Below are 20,646 nucleotides of genomic sequence, written 5' to 3' on the forward strand. Positions count from 1 at the left end.
TCTTTGTTAGGGCACTGTGGTTATCTCTGCGGTTAATTTGGTACGGTTTGATTTTTTTTATTTTTTATTTTTTTCAAATGAACGCTCGAAACAGTTTAAAAAAAAGAAAATGAACTCTCGAATAAACAAGCTATGGGTTTATTATATATATATTTTAAAAAAATTCATTATCATTCTTTCAAATATAATTACTGCTGTGTCTTATTAAAAATAAAAATATGCCATTAATAAAATTTCTTTTACTTTGAACTATTTAAAATTTTCAAATGCAAAAAAAAAAAAAAAAACAAAAAACAAAAAACAAAAAAAGATGGTTCTTAATGAATTAGTTAAATTTATTATTTATGACTTTAAATTTTTGATGACACATATGTATATTGTGCACTATTCACTCCATTAATATCAAATATTTGGTATTACGTTAAAGATACATACGGAGCTGGTTAATTTGGAATTTTAAAACCAACAAGAAACAAGAATATTTATACATTTGAATGGGAGAATTAATATCGGAGTCTATTGGTATGATAATCTTACTTCAATATGCTAATTAATGAAATTGATTCACAAATTAACCATTTTAATGATATATTAATTCGTTGAAGGAGGCTATGGAAGGTGCTTCTATCAAGTTATATAGACTCGTCAAAGCAGTAGTTACAATTGAGTGGGTGGGAGGAGTTTGTCAATTGAACTGTGTAAATAGGTTATTGTTAGTTGTATACTAATACCATAAATTTTGCCTAACCAGTTAAAAGCTTTTTTTTTTTAAAAAAATTAAAAAAACAGTTAAAAGTTAAATGACAAAGCATAAAATATAACAGCTAAAAACAAAAATAAAATATTGTTATCGGACTTGGGTCACTTTATTAGGTATTAACTATTTACCTTTAAATTCAAAATAAAGATGTGGGTCAGGATTTATGAATTGGATCGTCTTGCTTCATCTTCCAAAATGTTAAAACAGCTAAAATTAGGAGAAATTCCTGGGTGTGCGACATGTTTTTGTGCAGTATTTCCTTTTATTGATATTCTTCAATGCGTCAAATCAATTTGAAAATTCCCTATCTATTTTTCTACTTGAGACCTGCAAATTTCTCGGCTTCAACAAGTGATTTCGTGTTACTAGAATGTTAGGCCCAATCAACCTCAATGCCTCTAAAAAGAATGAGGAATAAAGCTTCGGCTTCCAACTCTCAAGCTTGAGTAGAATCAGGGTTCCCTAAATCTGCCTGAGATCAATCACCCGGCCACTTCAGAGGTTACTATTTAATTACCTACTGCTACGACTTTTGAGGTTACTTTTAATCCATTAGCCTTGTGTAATGTGAAGTCATGTGTGAATAGTCTACTGAAAACGATGATGAAATTGGTTTGCTATTTGTTGTCCCTCTCCAATTTGGCTTGGTTTTAAGAGAATGCTTAATTCATATTTAAAAAAAAAACAAAAATTAAGAGAAATTGTCATTTGTGAGCATTACCAATAAAATTTATGCTTACATATTAAATATATCTTCTGTTATATTATTTGAAATTTTATGAATATTTTAATCATTTTAATATTATTATGTTAAGTAATAGTCGATCGTGTTTAAATTAGTTTTAATTTTTTAAAAATTAAAATCTTAAATGGGAATTGAAGTCCTTAACATTAATCTGTTAATAATTTACACATAAATATAAATCTGGTAATGATAAATAAATAAGTTCCTTAAATTAATTTTAGCTAGTGTTGATTTTTTAAATTATTTTGGTGTTATGCGTTAAAAAAAAAAAAAATTTGTCAAGACAATGCCGTGGGTACTTTTTTTCATACGGCTAATGAAAAAACTCATCCTAATCTTAAGCTCAGTAATTTAATCATATGATAATGATTATGGTATGCATGCAAACTTGACAAACTTCACAAAAAGCAATTTTATCACTATTCAAGTAGTTGAGATTAATTGGAGAGAGAGAGTAGAAGGGCAAGAAACTAACAAAAAGAGGAAGCAAAGAGTGGCAATTTTCAACATGAAGGAAAATTAAGGGAGCCATATTATGAGGGTCTTTGTCTGGCAATGAAAACTGGGCTTTCTGGTAGGTCTCCATGGATCATGGGAAGTCTTCTGCTAATTTTTCAAACGACTATTTTAGTCAATCATCTTCTTTAATTTTCTTCCATATAATTTAATAAATGTGGTTGTGTGTGAAAGCGTAAGGTTACATGGAAAAACAGTGGAATCTAACTGCAACAACTAGCACTCCCAAAAGGACCAAAACTTTAAGGAAATGGAGATGGTAAACAAGCATGTAAGATGCATAAGACTTCCACACGATAGAGAAAAATAGCTATAAATGCCGAGTACTGGCTGATTGAGCATGGCGTTGAATTGGTAAATAGTGGGACGAAAAATTGTATGCATGCGCATTAACAAAATTATGAGTGGGTTTGAATTGTTTTTTAGTCTGCTTGATCACCATTTAGTTGGTTAGGTAACTACTGATTGCTAATTAAAATGGAACCCAATTGAGGATTGATGGAGGCATGCACTAAGCTTTTCCTTTAGTTATTGATAAGTTATTACTTTTGAATTTTAAGATATATATATATATATATATATAAAGGTCCTTTGAAATTCTGCGTTAGTTTTAATTTCTAATTTCCCTGTGGTTTTTACTTTGGAGGCGGCACAAAAACATATCTATCATTTTATCTTGCTTTTTGCATTTTTTTTTTTTTTTTTTTTGGGGCTCAACTTGTGGTTTTGTTTTGTTTTGTATTTTTTTCTCCTTTTGCTAAAATTACAAAAAACACATGAAAAATTTGAAACAATAGCTTTTCAACAATCTTATTTTTTATTATTTTTAAAACAAATATCATCTATGGGTATACTTTTAGCTAAATATGATTAATACCTCATTTGTGAATTAACCTACTCAAGTAATACTAAATCATAAACTTAATATCATAAAAAATTATTTCCTCGTGATTTTGATGTAATTATTCTCCTTTTAATGGATTTCATACTTGTCCTTTCATAGTTTCAAATTTAAAAGTGATTAGGGTAGAAAATTTTGGTGTCACAACGATGACTTCTTGAAGAATTTTAAACCCAATTAAATAAGACAATTAATTTCACTATATTTAGCAAGCATAAAATGATTGTTACAAGGCACTAATATTCCTGATCCCCTTCAAGGAAAAAAATAATAATATTTCTCTGCTTAAAATTTAAACAAACCTTTCTAAAATTTAGAAAGGTTTAGCAATGCAATTTATGACATAAATCTGAAATCATCATTACGCTGTGGTTCAAATTTTTATATTTTACTAAAAGTTATGTAGAATGAATCTTTAGATTGAGACCCAAAAGCGAAAAAAATGAAATTCTTTTTTTGAAAAAGAATGTAGATTATACTTGCCACAAGAAATACATTATATATATATATATATATATATATGTATTGTCCCTACAAAAACCATGATTTCAACTACGGGCCATGTAATGTCTTTTATGCCTTAGTGTCAACCAAATCTTTAATATTGATATTCAAGTACTGATAAAGAATATCTCACCTCCATGGAAAGCCACTTGGTCATCCACATCTCTAGAGGATGGAGCATATTTTAAATTCTACAATAATTAATTTTTATGGCGGTGGAACTAATCGATGGGTTATATGGAATTTGTTCACCTATAAAATAGATTAATTTCTTACAATTACGCATATAAATTTTTTAAAAAGTTCTTAAATTAGTAGCATTAAGGTTGAGTAAGTGATAGTTGCGTAATTACAAGTAGGAAAGGTAAACAAAATGATTTATATATGCAGTCAACGCTAGCCGCCCCCCACCAAAAAAAAAAAAAAAAAAAAAAAAAAAAATCCAAAAGTAGAGCAAAAGAAATGAAATATATATTTAACTATTATTATTATTGTTGAAAAATCAATCGGATAATCAAGAAAGGAAAGTTTATAAAAAAAGAATGAAATTAATGTGATGTGTCATCTCATTCTAGACTAATAATTCTTTTACTTAATTTTTTAATTTAATTGATTATTTGGCTTTATATATATTAGTTTACCGTATATGTATAATATGTATAACCGCAATACATACTTTTCATAATAAATTATAAAAAAAAATTATAATCAAATCAAATATAAAATATTATGATAATATATTACATTAAAATTTTCAATTTAATCAAATTAATTCATATTTTGAAAAACTTTTTTAAAATCCACATTTTTGATTTAATTGGTTGGTTTTTCATTTTATCAGGTATTGATATCTTCAATGTTTATATATAATAAATTTAGTGGAGGAAATCATAAATCCAAAATCAATAAAACAAATTTCTATATTTTCCTACCCTAGCTAAGTGTCTTTTTCTTTTTTCTTTTTTCTTTTTTTTTTTTTTTAAAAAAAAATCCTAACACAATCAATAAGTGCTCAACTCTATAGACGTTATTGAGTTTAACTCTGGAATGATCTAACTTGTCCTTTTTTACAGAGATATTTAGGCTTAATTTGTAGTAATCAATCCGACTAAAGTTTAGAAAATAAAAAACTTGTAGAGGTACGTAACTTGTAATGAAGGAAATAATAATTATATAATCACCATATTACATAGACTAAATAATAATAATAATATTACATTACCATAATAATAATAATAATAATAATAATAATAATAATATATGTTCCTTGGAATTTTAAACAATTGAAAATAATGCTGTAGTTAATCTCCTGTATTGTTTTTAGTAAGCTTATGTACGGTGGTAAAAAATAATATGTCACATGTAAAATATATAGTAAGCTTCAAAAAAAAAAAAAACATATAAAATATATAGTTGCTTATGTACGGTGGTAAAAAATAAAATAAAATAAAATCCATTCGATGATATCCATCATCATATAACATCTAATTAAGAACGAATTAATCGTCTTCAACGAAGAAATGAAGAACGAATTAATTCTTAGACATGCACTAAGAAAACGATAAAATTCTACTGCAGATTCTGTAAAATTTGGCACATTTGATCAGTTTATTTAATTGTAGTACCACTCCTTACCGTTTGGTTAACCATGCAAGTTTTTGGCACCTCGGCCGCCATTTAACAAGCATCTATTGAATTGTACTGGAAAGACTAAGACATAAATACATTTAAAATAGCTTTATTTAAACTATATCTTTTGGATTTTCTAAAAGATGCCAAAACATTTGTATCTTTTTTATAAAAATATAATTTAGGTTGGCAAGTCGCCAAGTTAATTAAGACGGTAATTTCTAGTTTTCTATATACACGTGTATTTATATAATCATCTAGGCATAATCGTATATAAGTTCAGAATTAGTGATCAGCTCATTAGTATTTCCATCCACCAATTTTTTATTCGCAAATGATAATTTCAATTTTTTTATTTCAAGAATGTTTTGAGAATAATCAGACTTTTGACCAATAGAAAACAATACTTTAAAAAGTGTAATGTTTTAAGAATAATCAGACTTTTGACCAATAGAAAACAATTCCTTAGAAAGTGTTTTTAAAGACGTAAATGATCAAGCCAGAAGCGAAATGAATTGGCCATGAGAAAAGCTACAAATGGAAAATAGAGGTTCCAAAACAATTCAGTGTGGATCCTAATAATTTTTTTTTTTTTTTTTGGAGAGAGATACGTGTACATATGCCTTCTTAAAGCTCACATGTCATTAGAATATTCAAACTACTTTTTAAATATTTTTCTTCATACCGTCTAAATATGCATATGCAATTGATACACAAAAGAAGAAAAGCGCAATTTCTTTACCAAAAGAAAAAACAAAAAAAAAAAAAAAGAAAAGAAAAAAAGAAAAGAACAAATTCTATATGTCAAGGTAATACTTTTAAAAAGAAAAAAAAAGGAAACAAAATTCTAATATTTTCATTTAATTTAATTAGTTTATGTTTTAAGCATTTAAAGTTTGATGATATATAGAAACTGGGTATTCCTCACGCTGTCATACACTTACCCGGAACACCCAAATTAAGAGTAATTATTTTTTTCTATTTTAAGTTTTTGCCAACCAATTTTTGTTTAGGTTTAATTTTATGCATTGATTCATAACCTTAATGAAATTTGCAGATCTCTAATTCTTATCCTTATAGTTGTGTCTCTATCCTTTCTTTTTTTTACCCCTTTGAAAATACTTATTCTTATAGATATAGTTACTTGCACCGCCAAGTTGCCAAGTCGAAATTTAATGTTTAAAGGATTACAACACGAAATAAACCAAAAAACGGTGTAATTAATTATACAAAAACTAAAGTAGTAATTAATAGGGATTATAATAACAGGAATATATATACATATATATATATATTAAAAAGAAAAAGGCATTGATGTCCCTCTGTATTTCCGGTGGGTGGTTGAATGAGGTTTCAATGCCTTTTTTGCTGTTCACAAGCTCCAATCTCTAATAATGCTAAAAAACAAAAAAAAAAAAAAAAAAAAAAGCTCCAATCTCTAATACGGAAAAATTTCAAGTACTCCCAGCGTATGGAGTGCTCAGTACAACTACCTTTCAAATTTTGACACGTGTGTAACTTTTTCCATCCTCTAAACCGCTTGAAAACGGCATAAGACAGCGTTGTTTTTCCCTATTCCTTCCGTTTTAGAGTGTTGTCAATTCCTATTTTTATCACAACCTTGGCTAAACTAAATCCCAATTTTCTTCCTTCCACAAGTACAGACTCCACCAGCTAGTTGGAATTGCACAGCAATAGTTTTATTTAAATTTTTATGAAACCAAATATGGTGAAATATGGTAGAAAAGAAACATACCATCTATTTTAAATTTTATCTTAAAAACATCAAAAACAATTAAATTTTATAAAAATAAAAATATTTTGAAAATAATAGCAAAGGTCTGCAGTAAAAAAAACAATTATATATATAGACTTATATTTAAATTGATGAAAATATAATTTACAAAGGAATCGAAATTATTACTTGAAAAACAATTAAATATCCAATAAATCTAGCAATCTACACTAACTATTTAAAAATTTATCAAAGCAAAATATAAAAATATAATATTATTATATTAAGATAAATTAGTTGATATCTTTTTGTTAGTCAAGCTTTTGAAAATTTTCATTTTATTTTGCTGGGAACACGAATGATTTTTTTGCAGAATTTATGTTTTATTATTATTTTTTTAATTTTGGGAGGAGGATTATTTTTTTTCTTTTATAATTTTATAATTTTAGGATGTATAGAGTAACGCTGTGATGAAGAAACTCACAAACCAGTAAATGATCCAGAGATTCTGTTTGGAAAAGATAAAGAGTGAACATCCATAGATAACGACGTTGCCGTTTCAAACGGTTTTCCAAATGGGAAAAAAAGTTATACACGTGTCAAAAATTGAGAGACAGTAGTGCTGAGCACTTCATACGCCCGGAGTACTTGAAATTTTTCCCTCTAATACATGTCACGGATTTCAACGATACATACTATGAAAACTTTGATATTCTGTCTCCTAAATATTATATCATTTAAAGACTCATAGGCAAGGCAGAGCCATTTCATCACTGGTCAATCTTTCTCCTTTTTATCGCTTTTTTTTTTTTTTTTTAAATCCATCTTTTCTCTCTCCCTTAGCCAAACCCCCCCATAAATTGGAGTTGATCCTTTGGGCTTTTTGCTCACTCCAAAGTTGGAAAACAGAGCCGGAACAATATTTTCCTTTTCTTGTTTTTCTATCTCTTTTCCTCTCCCTCATCCTCATCACCTTCAATTCTTTATCAAAAGCTTGTTGTATTTTTTTCTTAATTTTTGTGTTTGGTACTGATGGCAGATAGTTCTGAAACTAACGGTAACCATGTCGTGAATGTATGCGAAGCCTCCAATAACAATCCTCCTCAGTGTGCTCCCAAACCCAAGAATGAACCAAGTCTGTATACCTCTGTTCCTTTCCTGCAAAAGGTGACTTCTCATTCTCTTCCTGTTTACTATTTTGATCTTTTTTGATTACCCAAAATGGCTAAGATTCCTCTTTGTCTATCAAAATCAATCCCCAGCTGCAAAATATGTCATGGGAATTGATAGGAAGTGAGAAAATTTCCCTTTTTTTTATTTTTTAATTTTTTAATATCCTTCTTGGGTTTAAGACTTATGGCAAAAGTTGACATGGAACTGTTTGGGTTTTGATTTGGGTGTTTGGATTGCAGCTGATTGCAGAGGTTGTGGGAACGTACTTCCTGATATTCGCCGGATGTGCATCGGTGGTGGTGAATTTGGACATGGATAAGGTTGTGACTCTACCGGGAATTTCAATTGTCTGGGGACTGGTTGTGATGGTTATGGTCTACTCTCTTGGACATATCTCTGGTGCCCATTTCAACCCTGCTGTCACTATTGCTTTTGCTATTACCAAAAGATTTCCATGGAAACAGGTAAACATTTAGCTTCACCAACCATAACCCCCCTCTTCTCCATATTTAAATAATAGGTGAAAATAATATTCAATTTGAAAATTGAAGCTCATATCATTTATGTTTTCTTGTAAAATAAGACTTCTCTAAAATATAGAAATGTAGTCCCCACAAGTCATTTCTAAAACATCTGCTGCCATGGGCAATTCAATTTAGCACGCTGACCAAATGTTTCAGAAAGAAAAAAAAAAAAAAAAAAACAAATGCCACTGAATTCCCTTTATATTTTTTCGTTTTGATTTGGTTTGGCAAATTGGTATATTAGTGGTTGTTTTGGTGTTCTAATAGGTACCACCTTATGTAGTGTGTCAAGTACTTGGATCAACGCTAGCAAGTGGTACTCTTAGGCTCATTTTCAATGGCAAACAAAACCATTTTGTTGGAACACTTCCTTCTGGAACAGACCTCCAAGCATTTGTGATTGAATTCATCATCACATTCTACCTCATGTTTGTTGTTTCCGGTGTTGCTACCGATAACCGGGCGGTACGTTTTGCCTCTTTCTTTTTTTATTATTTATTTACTTATTTATTTATTTTTATTATTTGTACTCAAAAATTTCCTTTCAATTCTCATATAATATTAGATATGTTTGGCTTTACTTGTTAATATTATTAATTGGGTCTTATATTTGGCAACACATCATATAAATATTAATTGATTTGTCTAATATTTTCCATAAGGATTGAATACATGAATATTTTATGTTAAAATATGGTATAAAACAATGACTATATTTTTTGTTGATCTGTATTTGACAGCGATATGAAAATAAAATCTTCCATTATAATAATCTGTATGTATGTGTGTGTGTGTGTGTGTGTGTGTGTGTATATATATATATATATAATTTTTTTTTTTTTTTTTTTTGGCAGATTGGGGAGCTTGCTGGTCTCGCTGTCGGCTCTACCGTGCTTCTTAATGTGATATTTGCAGGGTATTGACTTAGACAAACCTTACCATAAAATATTTTTATTGGTTATTATTTTTTAACAAGATCATTGATCTCGTACCTTATGAAAGTATTCTGTAAGGTCAAACTAAGCAATATAGATAATATTCCTGAAGTCTCTTTGATAATATATATATATATATATATATATTTATATTTTATATCCTAATAGCTTTGGACTTGCTCTTCTTATGCAGACCAATTACAGGAGCATCCATGAATCCAGCAAGAAGCTTAGGTCCTGCGCTTGTTCATCACCAATATAAGGGACTGTGGATTTACATTATATCACCAATTCTTGGGGCAACCTGTGGAGCTTTGGTTTATAATACCATCAGGTTCACTGACAAACCACTGCGTGAGATCACCAAGAGTGGCTCTTTCCTCAAGGGTGCAGGACGTAGTGGCAACAATACTAATTGATTAAAAAAGTGTATGTATATATATATATATATATATAGAAAAAGAAAGAAAGAGGGATTTCTACCCCTAGCTTTACTTTCTCGTTTATTTAACTTCTTTTGCAGAAGGAGATTGTGATTAGATAAGCTATGAACTCTTTTTTGTACCCTTTTATTATCCAAAATTTGGACGATATATTAAGGTTATATTATATAGACATATAGTTCACTTATGAGGCAAAAAAGTCGAGGATGAAATTGCGGAGTCTACTCCGTTTCTAAATTGTTTTCTTTATCTAAAGTTCTCTTTTTTAGCATGGGTGTGAAACTGCAAGCACCTAATAATCTAAATACAGATAAAACTAAAACATAGAATGGGAAACACGTGTGGGCAGGAGGAAGAAGAAGAAGAGAAATGTTACAAGAAAAAGATAACACAAACATAACGTGGTTGTACCGCCATATCCAATTGACAAGGTCAGAAGGATAAGCATTAGTAGTTTGAACTTTGAAGATTTGGAATTAATTTCGGAAAAATCACGTATCACGTGAGCCTTCCTGTTGATCAATGCAAAAGGGCGATTTTGGAAGTACATCCCAAAGTAAAAAGTTGGTTGGAGCTTTCACATTAATTCAACTAGGTGGAATGGGGATGATGAAAATGGTCTTCCTTTCATAATTTTGTACCTCCTTCATTGGTTTTGTGGTGTATGCTTAGGTTATTAATGCGTCAAGTATGTTTTATTCTTTTGGAAGTTCTTTTGTCCAGTAATAGAGAGGTGTTGAGAATTGACCATGTACGTCAAAAATAATCTAAGCATATGAATTACACACGAGTTTGTAATTTTCTTTAATACGAACCACTGAAGGAGCTTTGGAGAGGGAAAGAGTTAAAGTGCGGTGGATCACGTGGATATTAGGGAAAAAAACAAAAGAAAAGCAGACCATTTCATGACTGGTCAATTTCATAACTGGTCAATCTTTCTCTTTTTTATCACTTTTTTTTTTTTGTTTTTTTTAATAAATCCATCTTCTCTCTCCCTTGGCCAAAAACCCCCATAAATTGGAGTTGATCCTTTTGGCTTTCTGCTTACTCCAAAGTTGGAAAACAAACCCGGAACAATATTTTCCCTTTTATTGTTTTTTTATCTCTTTTCCTCTCCTCATAGTCATCACCTTCAATTCTGTATTAGAAGCTTGTTGTATTTTTTCTTAACTTTTGTGTTTGGTAGCGATGGCGGATAGTTCTGAAACTAACGGTAACCATGTTGTGAATGTATGCGAAGCTGCCAATAACAATCCTCCTCATTGTGCTCCCAAACCCAAGAATGAACCAAGTCTTTATACCTCTGTTCCTTTCGTGCAGAAGGTGATTTCTCATTCTCTTCCTGTTTACTATTTTGATCTTTTTTGATTACCCAAAATGGCTAAGATTCCGCTTTGTCTATCAAAATCAATCCCCAGATGCAAAATATGCTATGGGAATTGATAGGAAGTGAGAAAATTTCCCTTTCCTTTTTTTTTTTTTTTTTTTTTTTAATTTTTTAATTTTGTAATATGAAGACTTATGGCAAAAGTTGACATGGAACTGTTTGGGTTTTGATTTGGGCGTTTGAATTGCAGCTGATTGCAGAGGCTGTGGGAACATACTTCCTGATATTCGCCGGATGTGCATCGGTGGTGGTGAATTTGGACATGGATAAGGTTGTGACTCAACCGGGAATTTCAATTGTTTGGGGACTGGTTGTGATGGTTATGGCCTACTCTCTTGGACATATCTCTGGTGCCCATTTCAACCCTGCTGTCACTATTGCTTTTGCTATTACCAAAAGATTTCCATGGAAACAGGTAAACTTTTAGCTTCACCAACCATAATCCCCCTCTTCTCCATATTCAAATAACATGTGAAAATAATATTCAATTTGAAAATTAAAGCTTATGTCATTTATGTTTTCTTGTAAAATAAGAGTGCTCTAAAATATAGTAATGTAGTCTCCACAACTCACTTCTAAAATGTCTGCTGCCATGGGCAATTTCAATTTAGCACCCTGACCAAATGTTTCGGGAAAAAAAAAAAAAGAAGCCACTGAATTCCCTTTATATTTTTTGGTTTTGATTTGATTTTGGCAAATTGGTTTAGGTACCACCTTATGTAGTGTGTCAAGTGCTTGGATCAACGCTAGCAAGTGGTACTCTTAGGCTCATTTTCAATGGCAAACAAAACCATTTTGTTGGAACACTTCCTTCTGGTACAGACCTCCAAGCATTTGTGATTGAATTCGTCATCACATTCTACCTCATGTTTGTTGTTTCCGGAGTTTCTACCGATAACCAGGCGGTACGTTTTACCTCTTTACATTTTTTTTTTTTAATTTTAATTATTTTTACTCAATAATTTCCTTTCAATTCTCATAAAATATTAGATATGGTTGCCTTAACTTGTTAATACTATTAATTGGGTCTTATATTTGGCAATACATGATATAAATATTAATTGATTTGCCTAATATTATCCAAAAGGATTGAATACATGAATATTTTATGTTAAAATATGGTATGACTTTTTTTTTATTTTTTATTTTTTTATTTTTTTTTTGTTGATTTGTATTTGACAGCGATATGATATTAATATCTTCCATTATAATAAATTATATTTATATATATATATATATATATATATATTAATTTTTTTTTTTTTTTTTGGTTTTATGCAGATTGGGGAGCTTGCTGGACTCGCTACCGGCTCTACCGTGCTTCTTAATGTGATGTTTGCAGGGTATTAACTTAATCGAACCTGCTTCTTAATGTGATGTTTGCAGGGTATTAACTTAATCAAACCTTACCATAAAATACTTTTATTGGTTATTATTATTTTATAACAAGATCATTGATCTTGTACGTTAGGAAAGTAATCCGTAAGGTCAAACTAAGCAATGTAAACAATATTCCAGAAATCTCTTTGATATTTTATATATACATATATATATATATATATATATTATATCCTAATAGCTTTGGACTTGCTCTTCTTATGCAGACCAATTACAGGAGCATCAATGAATCCAGCTAGAAGCTTAGGTCCCGCGCTTGTTCATCACCAATATAAGGGACTCTGGATTTACATTATATCACCAATTCTTGGGGCAACCTGTGGAGCTTTGGTTTATAATACCATCAGGTTCACTGACAAACCACTGCGTGAGATCACCAAGAGTGGCTTTTTCCTCAAGGGTGCAGGACGTAGTGGAAACAATACCAATTGATTTAAAAAGTGCGTGTATATATATATATATATAGAAAAAGAAAGAAAGAGAGAAGGATTTCTTCCCCTAGCTTGACTTTCTCTTGTATTTAACTTCTTCTGCAGAAGGAGATTGTGATTAGATAGGCTATAAACTCTTTTTTGCACCCTTTTATGATCCAGAAATTTGGACGATATATTAAGGTTATATTATATAGAGATATATGTATACATATAGTTCACTTATGAGGCAAAAAAGTCGAGGTTGAAATTGCACAGTTTACTCCGTTTCTGAATTGTTTTCTTTATCTAAAGTTATGTAAGTTCTCTTTTAGCATGGGTGTGAAACTGCAAGTGCGTAATCTGAACACAGACAAAAGTAAAACATAAAATGGGAAATACGTGTGAGGAGGAGGAAGAAGAAGAAGAGAAATGTCAAAAGAAAAATATACACAAACATAACGTGGTTGTGCCGCCATATCCAATTGGCAAGATCAGAAGGATAAGCATTAGCAGTATGAAGTTCGAAGATTTGGAATTAATTTTGGAAAAATCACGTGAGTCTCCCTGTTGATCAATGCAAAAGAGAAAGATTTTGGAAGTACAATCCAAGTAAAAGTTGGTTGGAGCTTTCACATTAATTCAAGTAGATGGAAATGGGGTCGATGAAAATGGTCCTCCCTTCATAATTTTGTACCTTCTTTATTGGTTTTGTCTCGTATGCTTAGGTCATTAAAGCGACAAATAGATTTTATTCTTTTAGAAGTTTTTTTGTCCAGTTCGGTCATGAGAATTGACCATGTACCTCAAAATAATACAAGCATATGAATTACACGCGAGTTTGTAATTTTCTTTAATACGAACCACTAAAAGGAGCTTTGGAGAGGGAAAGAGTTAGAGCGGGGTGGATCACGTGGATATTAGGCAAAAAGAAAAAGAAAAAGAAAAAGAAAAAAAAAAAGGTTGGTTGGGGTGGAGGTTGGCAGAAACATCAGAAAAATAAGTGCAAAAACACAAAAAAGTATAACCCAAACTCTACAAACTTAGAAGAATTCCAAGTTTAATCAGCCATTGTATGCATGTTCATTGATAATGATTGGAAATGTTTAGTAATGACCATTTTAATTTAATTTTAAAACCTGTTGTACTATTCTAAATTGGTCATATTATACACTTAGATATTCAAAGATGATCTTGAGCTACAAGGTCATAATTATTTTTTATCAAAGTATCAAAATCTTATTCTTAAAAAATGAACCAGCACATGCAAAAAAAGAGAAGATCAAATGCAAAACAATTTAAATAACGTCTCTTATTGGATAATGGATATCAAATAAAACAAATATCTAAGTGAATCTCAGTGAATCCTGGGATAAGAATATGAGAAATCCATCCTTCCGGCGTGTCAGTTGGGACAGAATAAAATGCACCAGAAAAATCACGAAAGCTGTTTACAAGAGGTGTCAAAGCCTGAATCCATTAGGAATGGTGGAATCTGCAGATATTTTTCTTCCCTATAATATTCTGACAGAAGTGATTAGGCTTAGGCAAATGAATTGTTCGAGGGCTAAAAGTAGCGTTTGATGATACATGCTGGTGAATAATAAATTTCAGTGTAACATTTAGCAATTGGTTAGAGAGATTTATGCACCGAGATTTACAGACTATATCGTCTTGACTCTTGACGTGTAGAACAGAGTCAGGATGTTTAGAACACACTAAAACTAAAAAAATTTGAAGAAATAACTATTCTGTAAAAAATAAAAAAATAAAAACAATGAAGAAATAGCCGTCTAGGTCTATTTACAAAGAATGCAACAAACTGCATGATTACATAGAAGACTAAGGCATTACAAATTCTAATTCAATATGCAATGCTAGTTGATTCTACAATTAGGGAATCCCAACATTCATATACCATTACTTCTATCTTGTATAAATCAATCCCACTTTAATCTTCATTTTCCACCCAATTTTTTCACTATTGAAAAAAAATCCATATCCCCTAATACATATGTCATTTCATTTCATGGAATTACAGCAACTTCAAAAGTAGAATGAAATGCAGCTTAGCTTCCTTCAAACTGTGGAATATGATAAACCAATACAAATTAATGGGTTATGAGATGCAAATATGGCTCTTTCCCAAAACACTAATCATACATATTTATACTAGCATGTATACACAGACATAAAATTAAAGTGAAGATGCCATACCTAATCAACTCAATATGTTAGATAATGTCGACTGCCTCTTTCAGAGGTAAAACCCCTACTTCCATCATTCCATATCATCACAAAACATGGTTTACCTAACTATTTGCTGAAGGGCCATTTTGAGTAGCTCTGCTGTTATAAGCACCATCCCTTGTTCTTGTTCTTGCTCTTGGAATAATGATAGGTCTACAACACACTAGAGCAAATAACAACTCCATCATAAATGAAGTCATGCTGATCCATACGAAAATGGTTTTCTTCCAATACCATAAAATCCTTTTAAACAGGGGAAGTTCTGACTCGAGAACTAGGAATGCTTCATATATTTCAGGAATACCAGCACCAGGTTGGTATTCTGCTCGTTGTTCCATTGTCACCCTTAAGCAGGCAGTAGGAACATCTCCTTCAGTGAATCCTCTGATCTTCACTTTGAGAGTTTGGGACTCCGATACATAGCCAGCAACAAGAGGAGCAACCTTAAGGAAAGTCAGCAGAAGACGAATAGGCTCGCTTTTGAACTGTAATATGCAGGGATTGCTTGAACTGGCAAGGGTTTTGCCGTTGGCAGACAGGAGGTCTACCCTTACCTAAATAGGAAAAGATAAGTTACACTCATCACAGCTTAAATATTAAAGACCAAAATAGAAAGTAAAAAATAAAAAATAAAAAAATCAGTAATTAGAGAAATAATGTATTCATGCAACACTTCAGTACTCAAAGTTAAAGGAGGCAGGGCGGTGGTGGGATAGCGAGAGGCACATACAGAAGGTTGATACAACTCAATTGGAAATAGCAACATTCCCTCCATCAAACGTTTTGTAACCCATGTACAATCTCAAAATGCTTTATTGCAAAAGATAAACAGTGATACTTTATGATGCCCGTAGGTTTTGTATTATTGAGTGTGGCCATTCAGCAGAAATGGGAAGTAGAAAATGCGTAAATGTAACTTGGAAGCTAGTACGCTTTACAACGATTTGAGTTGCTGAGTTCAATCTAAAACGACATACATTTCACATGTGTAATCATCTAATACTATCACTTAACTAGTTCCTAATTTATTTATCAACGTATTCTAATACATATATTTTGAAACAGCAAGCTTAGGCCCCAGAATAAGACTAGTGCAAAATAGTTAGGACAAATAAAAAACATCAAATCCACTTTTAGTGAATGAATCAAGTACCTGAAAGATACCAAGATTTCTGTTGTACTGTGACTCGGGCAATGTTAATGAAACAGCGACCTGTAATTTGTGACTGGGAGGTATAGCTCGAAATGCCAAACTCCTCCCAACTTCATTCTGTTCCTTACCATCCATACCACAACCAGCACCAGCACGAGAAATTAAAGGCACATAGGCCACGGGACTATGTTTCGTGTAATCAAAATTCAAAATTTCCTTCATCTGAATCGGTTCCTCCACTAAGTATCTCATAGTTATCCCGCTAACAACAAGAGAAAAAACCAAAAGACCGCACAGAATGAAACAAACATAAAAAGACCACAATAAACCCCACCCACACCGCAATGCCAGCTTCCAAATCGATTTGTGCTCCTTCAACCATTCGTTTACCCAAGGACTACAAAACCCACAAAAAGAATCCCATAATCCCAAAACCTTCGCTATCAAATACTCTCTTCCACGCCTCATTGTTTGAAAGGGGTCGACAGCAAACATGTAAGAGTTATAAAAAACCCAAATAGGAAAAGTCACAAACGAAATGAATAAATTAATTTGCAACCCAATTGCCTTGATCACCAAACCAGCTATAAATACAAGCAAGTTAAACGAAGAATCACCGAGTTCCGCGGCCGAGTCGACCGAGTTATCACCACCGCCTCTGTCATCAGCCGCAGAGGTTACAGTCGAACCCTCATTGTTGTTGCCACTGGGAACTAGCACCGAGCTAACTCCACCACCCTGAGGCGATTCAGACTTGTGCTCGTTCTCCTTCAAATTCATATAAAATTTGTACTTTCTCTCCCTGAAACTCCTCCTTGCATCTCTTGCCGAATTAATCTCGGAACTGATGGAGGAATCATTGGATTCCTTGCCGGAGATTGAAGCTAGAGCGGAAGACCGACGACGGAGGGAGGTGGACGGGGAGATAATATCCGTTGGTGGATTGGGATCGACGTGGGAGATTGAGGAGGAGGAGGAGGAGGAAGTGGAAGATGGGTCGGGTTCGTCGGAAAAGGAGACGTGGCAATCATAGAATGGGAAATCGTCGTCGGCGTCGAAGAGAACATCGTCTGGGTTGCTTGGTGTGGAGGTCTCCATTGATGAGAACGAAAGGCTGGGGAGCTTGGCTTTAGGCTTAAAAGATTTGGGCTCTCTTTTTGTTCGTGAATAGATGGAATAGAAAACGAATCAAAAGAAAACTGTTTAAAATTAAAAAATTTCAATGGAAATCACATGGCCATGGCCATGGCCATTTCTCCCCGTAAAGGATTCATTTTTCATTTTCGGCGTTTTCAGCATTTTTTTTGTGTGACCATTCTTGCTATTTTTATTTATTATTGAAAATATAAAATCTTTCTTCCTTTTTTTTTTTTTTTTCTTTTCTTTTCTAAAACATGATTTAATTTATTACATACTACTGCTGATTTTGGTTTGGTATCACAGTTATTTTTAAGAAATTTATATATGTATATATATTGTAAGAATATATTACTCAAATTCAAATTGATAAACTAATATTTACCCTTTTTTTTTTCTTTTCTTTTTTTTTTTTTTACCCCCGGGTGAAACCATCAATCCTGTATAATGGAATTTTAAAAGCTTTTAAAATAATCATTTTTTTTTAATGTAGAAAAAAAAAAAATGGACCATTAAGTAATGCCTTGCTTAATGTACAAGGCATTTTTTTGCATTCGTTTTTTCATTTTTCGTTTTTTTTTTGCTTTGGGCCATATCATATCCAGGCTTGCAAGGGAGGAATAAGGACGTAAGTTTTCATATTTCATCTTAACAAAAGGGCAAAATAATAATAATAATAATAAATAAAAAATACCTCTAATTGGTTGAAGAAGGTGCTCTTTTTTTTTTTTTTCTTTTTTTTTTTTTTGGGTTAATCATTCTGCGTGGATTTTTTTCTTAAATATACCAAATTGATGTGAGGGAATACTGGTAAGCTGGCCCAGACACATTTAACCTTTGATAATAAGTAAATAAACATAGAAAATCAAACATATATAGGGAACATCAAAGGTCCAACTCAAAAAAAAAGCCAAAAAAGAAAAAGAAAAACTCAAAAAAAAAAAAAAAGAAAAGAAAAGGAACTATTATTGGTCACTCGGTGTTGATAGTTGGGCCTAGAGAGGCCTACCAGCGTGGCAACATACTATGGGCCGCACTCATGGAACATACTCTATGTAGGCCACATACTTCAAGTAGCCCACGGTGGAAATTCTTTTTCTTGTTTTTTCTTTTTTGTTTTTTTGAAGTAAAGGGAATTTAAAATTCAATTTGGGTAGTAAACGTTCACAAATGAAATGAAATGAAATGAAATTGGGTAGATTAATATAACAGAAATGAAAGTCCTTTCCCCACGGATCTCCTTGCATGTAAAATAGCGATGAAGGCAAAGTCAAAAACTTTCTGACCCTTTTATAATTCTTTCCCTGCTTACTCCCGGCACAGATTTTAAGACTCTTTCCTTTACCTTAAACTAGATCAAAGCTCACGGTGGCAATTAATTTAGTAGTTCTGCAATTTAAGCTAGTTTTAATTATCATAATGTGGAAAAATCTAAATCTGGTTCTTTTTCTACTAAATGAGATTAGACTTCTCAAACTTTTTGGTACCATAATGTTGTTTTTGGAGGATCAATGCCACCATTTTTACAGAATCACAGTAGTTCTTCAGCCATCATAAAGACTAAGAACTCCCAAGTTGTATAAATGTTGGCCTTCAACAAGTCTGTTGACTTCAATGTGCTTCAATAAAACAAAATATATTGAGCAGTAATCGCAAATGTAGATTATTGATCTCAAATCCAGTTTCCCATATCCTAGACTTTCTTCTCAAGATCAGCTATTAAGTATTAATATGGATATAAGTGTAACATCATCAATTTATGGGGTTTATATTAATATATACACCACCAACTAAACAACACTACGAGTGCTGGTTCCATTTATAGTTGCTGCAATGACCTTAATCTTAACCGGTTCCATCAAAATTTTTGCTTCCAGAAGTCCCAACAATTAAAAAGACCAATTCACTTAAGTGATTTCCTAGCAGTACGGCAATAAGGACACGTGGAGCTTCAACAACACCAAATTATACCAACAAATAACGAAAATTATTAACGAAGCTCAAACAGGTAGCAGAAGTCCTAGTGATCAAAATATTGAATACGGAATAGTGGTCTAAGCTGGCTGTGTAATAGAGGTAAATTAGGAATAACAATAGTCCGGTTTAGTTAGATTTGGAGTCCACTTTCCAATAATTACATGCAAAGCAGACAACAAAGATGTATTTTAGATCGTATTGACAGCGCCGTAAAATGAGAGGATAAGTATATCTCCAATCATTTGCTTATACATGGACAAACCCTTAGGTAGTTTTACGGGAAATATTTCCCAAAAAAAAAAAAAAAAAAAGGAAATAATAAAATTAAAGAAATGGATAAATTTTAGCTGGTATGGATAAATATCTCCCTGCTAACTTGTAGAAAGCTACTAGCATTGTGGGCTGAGATATTGGTATCATTGCCTTGGACTTTGCTTCTATTTGATTTGGGCTCTTATTCATCACTCTTGGCATTTTTGGTTTGGCATCGTGATTCTGTCAACATAGTACGGTTGTTTCACGTCATGTTTACCAGTTACCATTGCTTGCTCCCCAGTAGTAACAAGTTAAGGAAAAAGAACGTGGTTTTTATCCTTTTATCTATAAACAAAAGGATACGGAAAAATAAAAGAAGAAAAACATACACAAAGTTAAAGTTTTTTCCCGTGCAAATCTCCAATCAGCATAAATCCGAAAAGTTTTCTTCGAAACCAGCTGGAAATACTAGGAGAGTTGAAATCACGCGGCCTGAAGTTAAATGTAGAACCAAACAGACCAATTTCAAGAGAAAAAAAAAGGTGCTTAATTTATTGTTTCCACCTAGGTTTTACAACAAGGACTTAATTCATCATGGTAATATGTCGTCTATGTCTTCCTGAGTAGGCAAGCTAGATATTCTCAACAACTCTGGTGGTAGCTGTGGATTAAACAACTCTGGCTAAACCAAGTTAGAGAACACGAGATCATGACTAAAACAAAAAAAAAAATCACAGAGAACGGCGAGTGATTTTCTTTTAATGAAAAGTAGAGATGATTAAATATCATGGAACTCTATATATACAAGAAATTT

The 20,646-nt window shown here is 32.0% G+C and overlaps 3 protein-coding genes across 4 annotated transcripts; 2 read left to right on the plus strand and 1 right to left on the minus strand.

Moving 5' to 3' along the window:
- The first annotated feature begins 7,566 nt into the window (after positions 1 to 7,566).
- On the plus strand, positions 7,567 to 10,052 carry LOC107412216 (aquaporin NIP1-2-like). Its single transcript, XM_016019936.4, has 5 exons — positions 7,567 to 7,957; positions 8,203 to 8,427; positions 8,755 to 8,952; positions 9,342 to 9,403; positions 9,616 to 10,052. The coding sequence occupies exons 1-5, from the start codon at positions 7,823 to 7,825 to the stop codon at positions 9,839 to 9,841; spliced, it is 846 nt and encodes a 281-aa protein (XP_015875422.1). The 5' UTR covers positions 7,567 to 7,822; the 3' UTR covers positions 9,842 to 10,052.
- Positions 10,053 to 10,817: 765 nt separating this feature from the next.
- LOC107412232 (nodulin-26-like) lies at positions 10,818 to 13,645 on the plus strand. Its single transcript, XM_016019961.4, has 5 exons — positions 10,818 to 11,188; positions 11,443 to 11,667; positions 11,960 to 12,157; positions 12,534 to 12,595; positions 12,857 to 13,645. The coding sequence occupies exons 1-5, from the start codon at positions 11,054 to 11,056 to the stop codon at positions 13,080 to 13,082; spliced, it is 846 nt and encodes a 281-aa protein (XP_015875447.3). The 5' UTR covers positions 10,818 to 11,053; the 3' UTR covers positions 13,083 to 13,645.
- A 1,193-nt stretch (positions 13,646 to 14,838) lies between these two features.
- Positions 14,839 to 17,790, minus strand: LOC107412183 (seipin-2). 2 transcript variants are annotated; one of them, XR_001580925.4, is made up of 3 exons: positions 16,464 to 17,790; positions 15,278 to 15,864; positions 14,839 to 15,144 (listed from the first exon to the last, which is right to left on the minus strand). XR_001580925.4 is itself a non-coding variant. In XM_016019899.4 (2 exons), the coding sequence occupies exons 1-2, from the start codon at positions 17,559 to 17,561 to the stop codon at positions 15,373 to 15,375; spliced, it is 1,590 nt and encodes a 529-aa protein (XP_015875385.2). In that variant the 5' UTR covers positions 17,562 to 17,790; the 3' UTR covers positions 14,839 to 15,372. The 2 variants fall into 2 exon arrangements, 1 of the variants encoding a protein (XP_015875385.2); XM_016019899.4 differs by having other exon boundaries at positions 14,839 to 15,864.
- Positions 17,791 to 20,646: the final 2,856 nt, after the last annotated feature.

Source organism: Ziziphus jujuba, chromosome 1 (assembly GCF_031755915.1).
Source record: "Ziziphus jujuba cultivar Dongzao chromosome 1, ASM3175591v1".
Taxonomy (NCBI): domain Eukaryota; kingdom Viridiplantae; phylum Streptophyta; class Magnoliopsida; order Rosales; family Rhamnaceae; genus Ziziphus; species Ziziphus jujuba.

Bases quoted from the DNA above. Each gene is read 5' to 3' on its own strand.
- LOC107412216 (XM_016019936.4), top strand. From the start codon at position 7,823: ATGGCAGATAGTTCTGAAACTAACGGTAACCATGTCGTGAATGTATGC. The intron at 7,958-8,202 runs GTGACTTCTCAT...TTTGGATTGCAG, and splicing joins CTGTTCCTTTCCTGCAAAAG to CTGATTGCAGAGGTTGTGGG. The intron at 9,404-9,615 runs GTATTGACTTAG...CTTCTTATGCAG, and splicing joins CTTAATGTGATATTTGCAGG to ACCAATTACAGGAGCATCCA.
- LOC107412183 (XM_016019899.4), bottom strand. From the start codon at position 17,561: ATGGAGACCTCCACACCAAGCAACCCAGACGATGTTCTCTTCGACGCC. The intron at 15,865-16,463 runs GTACTTGATTCA...TTTCCTATTTAG, and splicing joins GAAATCTTGGTATCTTTCAG to GTAAGGGTAGACCTCCTGTC.
- LOC107412232 (XM_016019961.4), top strand. From the start codon at position 11,054: ATGGCGGATAGTTCTGAAACTAACGGTAACCATGTTGTGAATGTATGC. The intron at 11,189-11,442 runs GTGATTTCTCAT...TTTGAATTGCAG, and splicing joins CTGTTCCTTTCGTGCAGAAG to CTGATTGCAGAGGCTGTGGG. The intron at 12,596-12,856 runs GTATTAACTTAA...CTTCTTATGCAG, and splicing joins CTTAATGTGATGTTTGCAGG to ACCAATTACAGGAGCATCAA.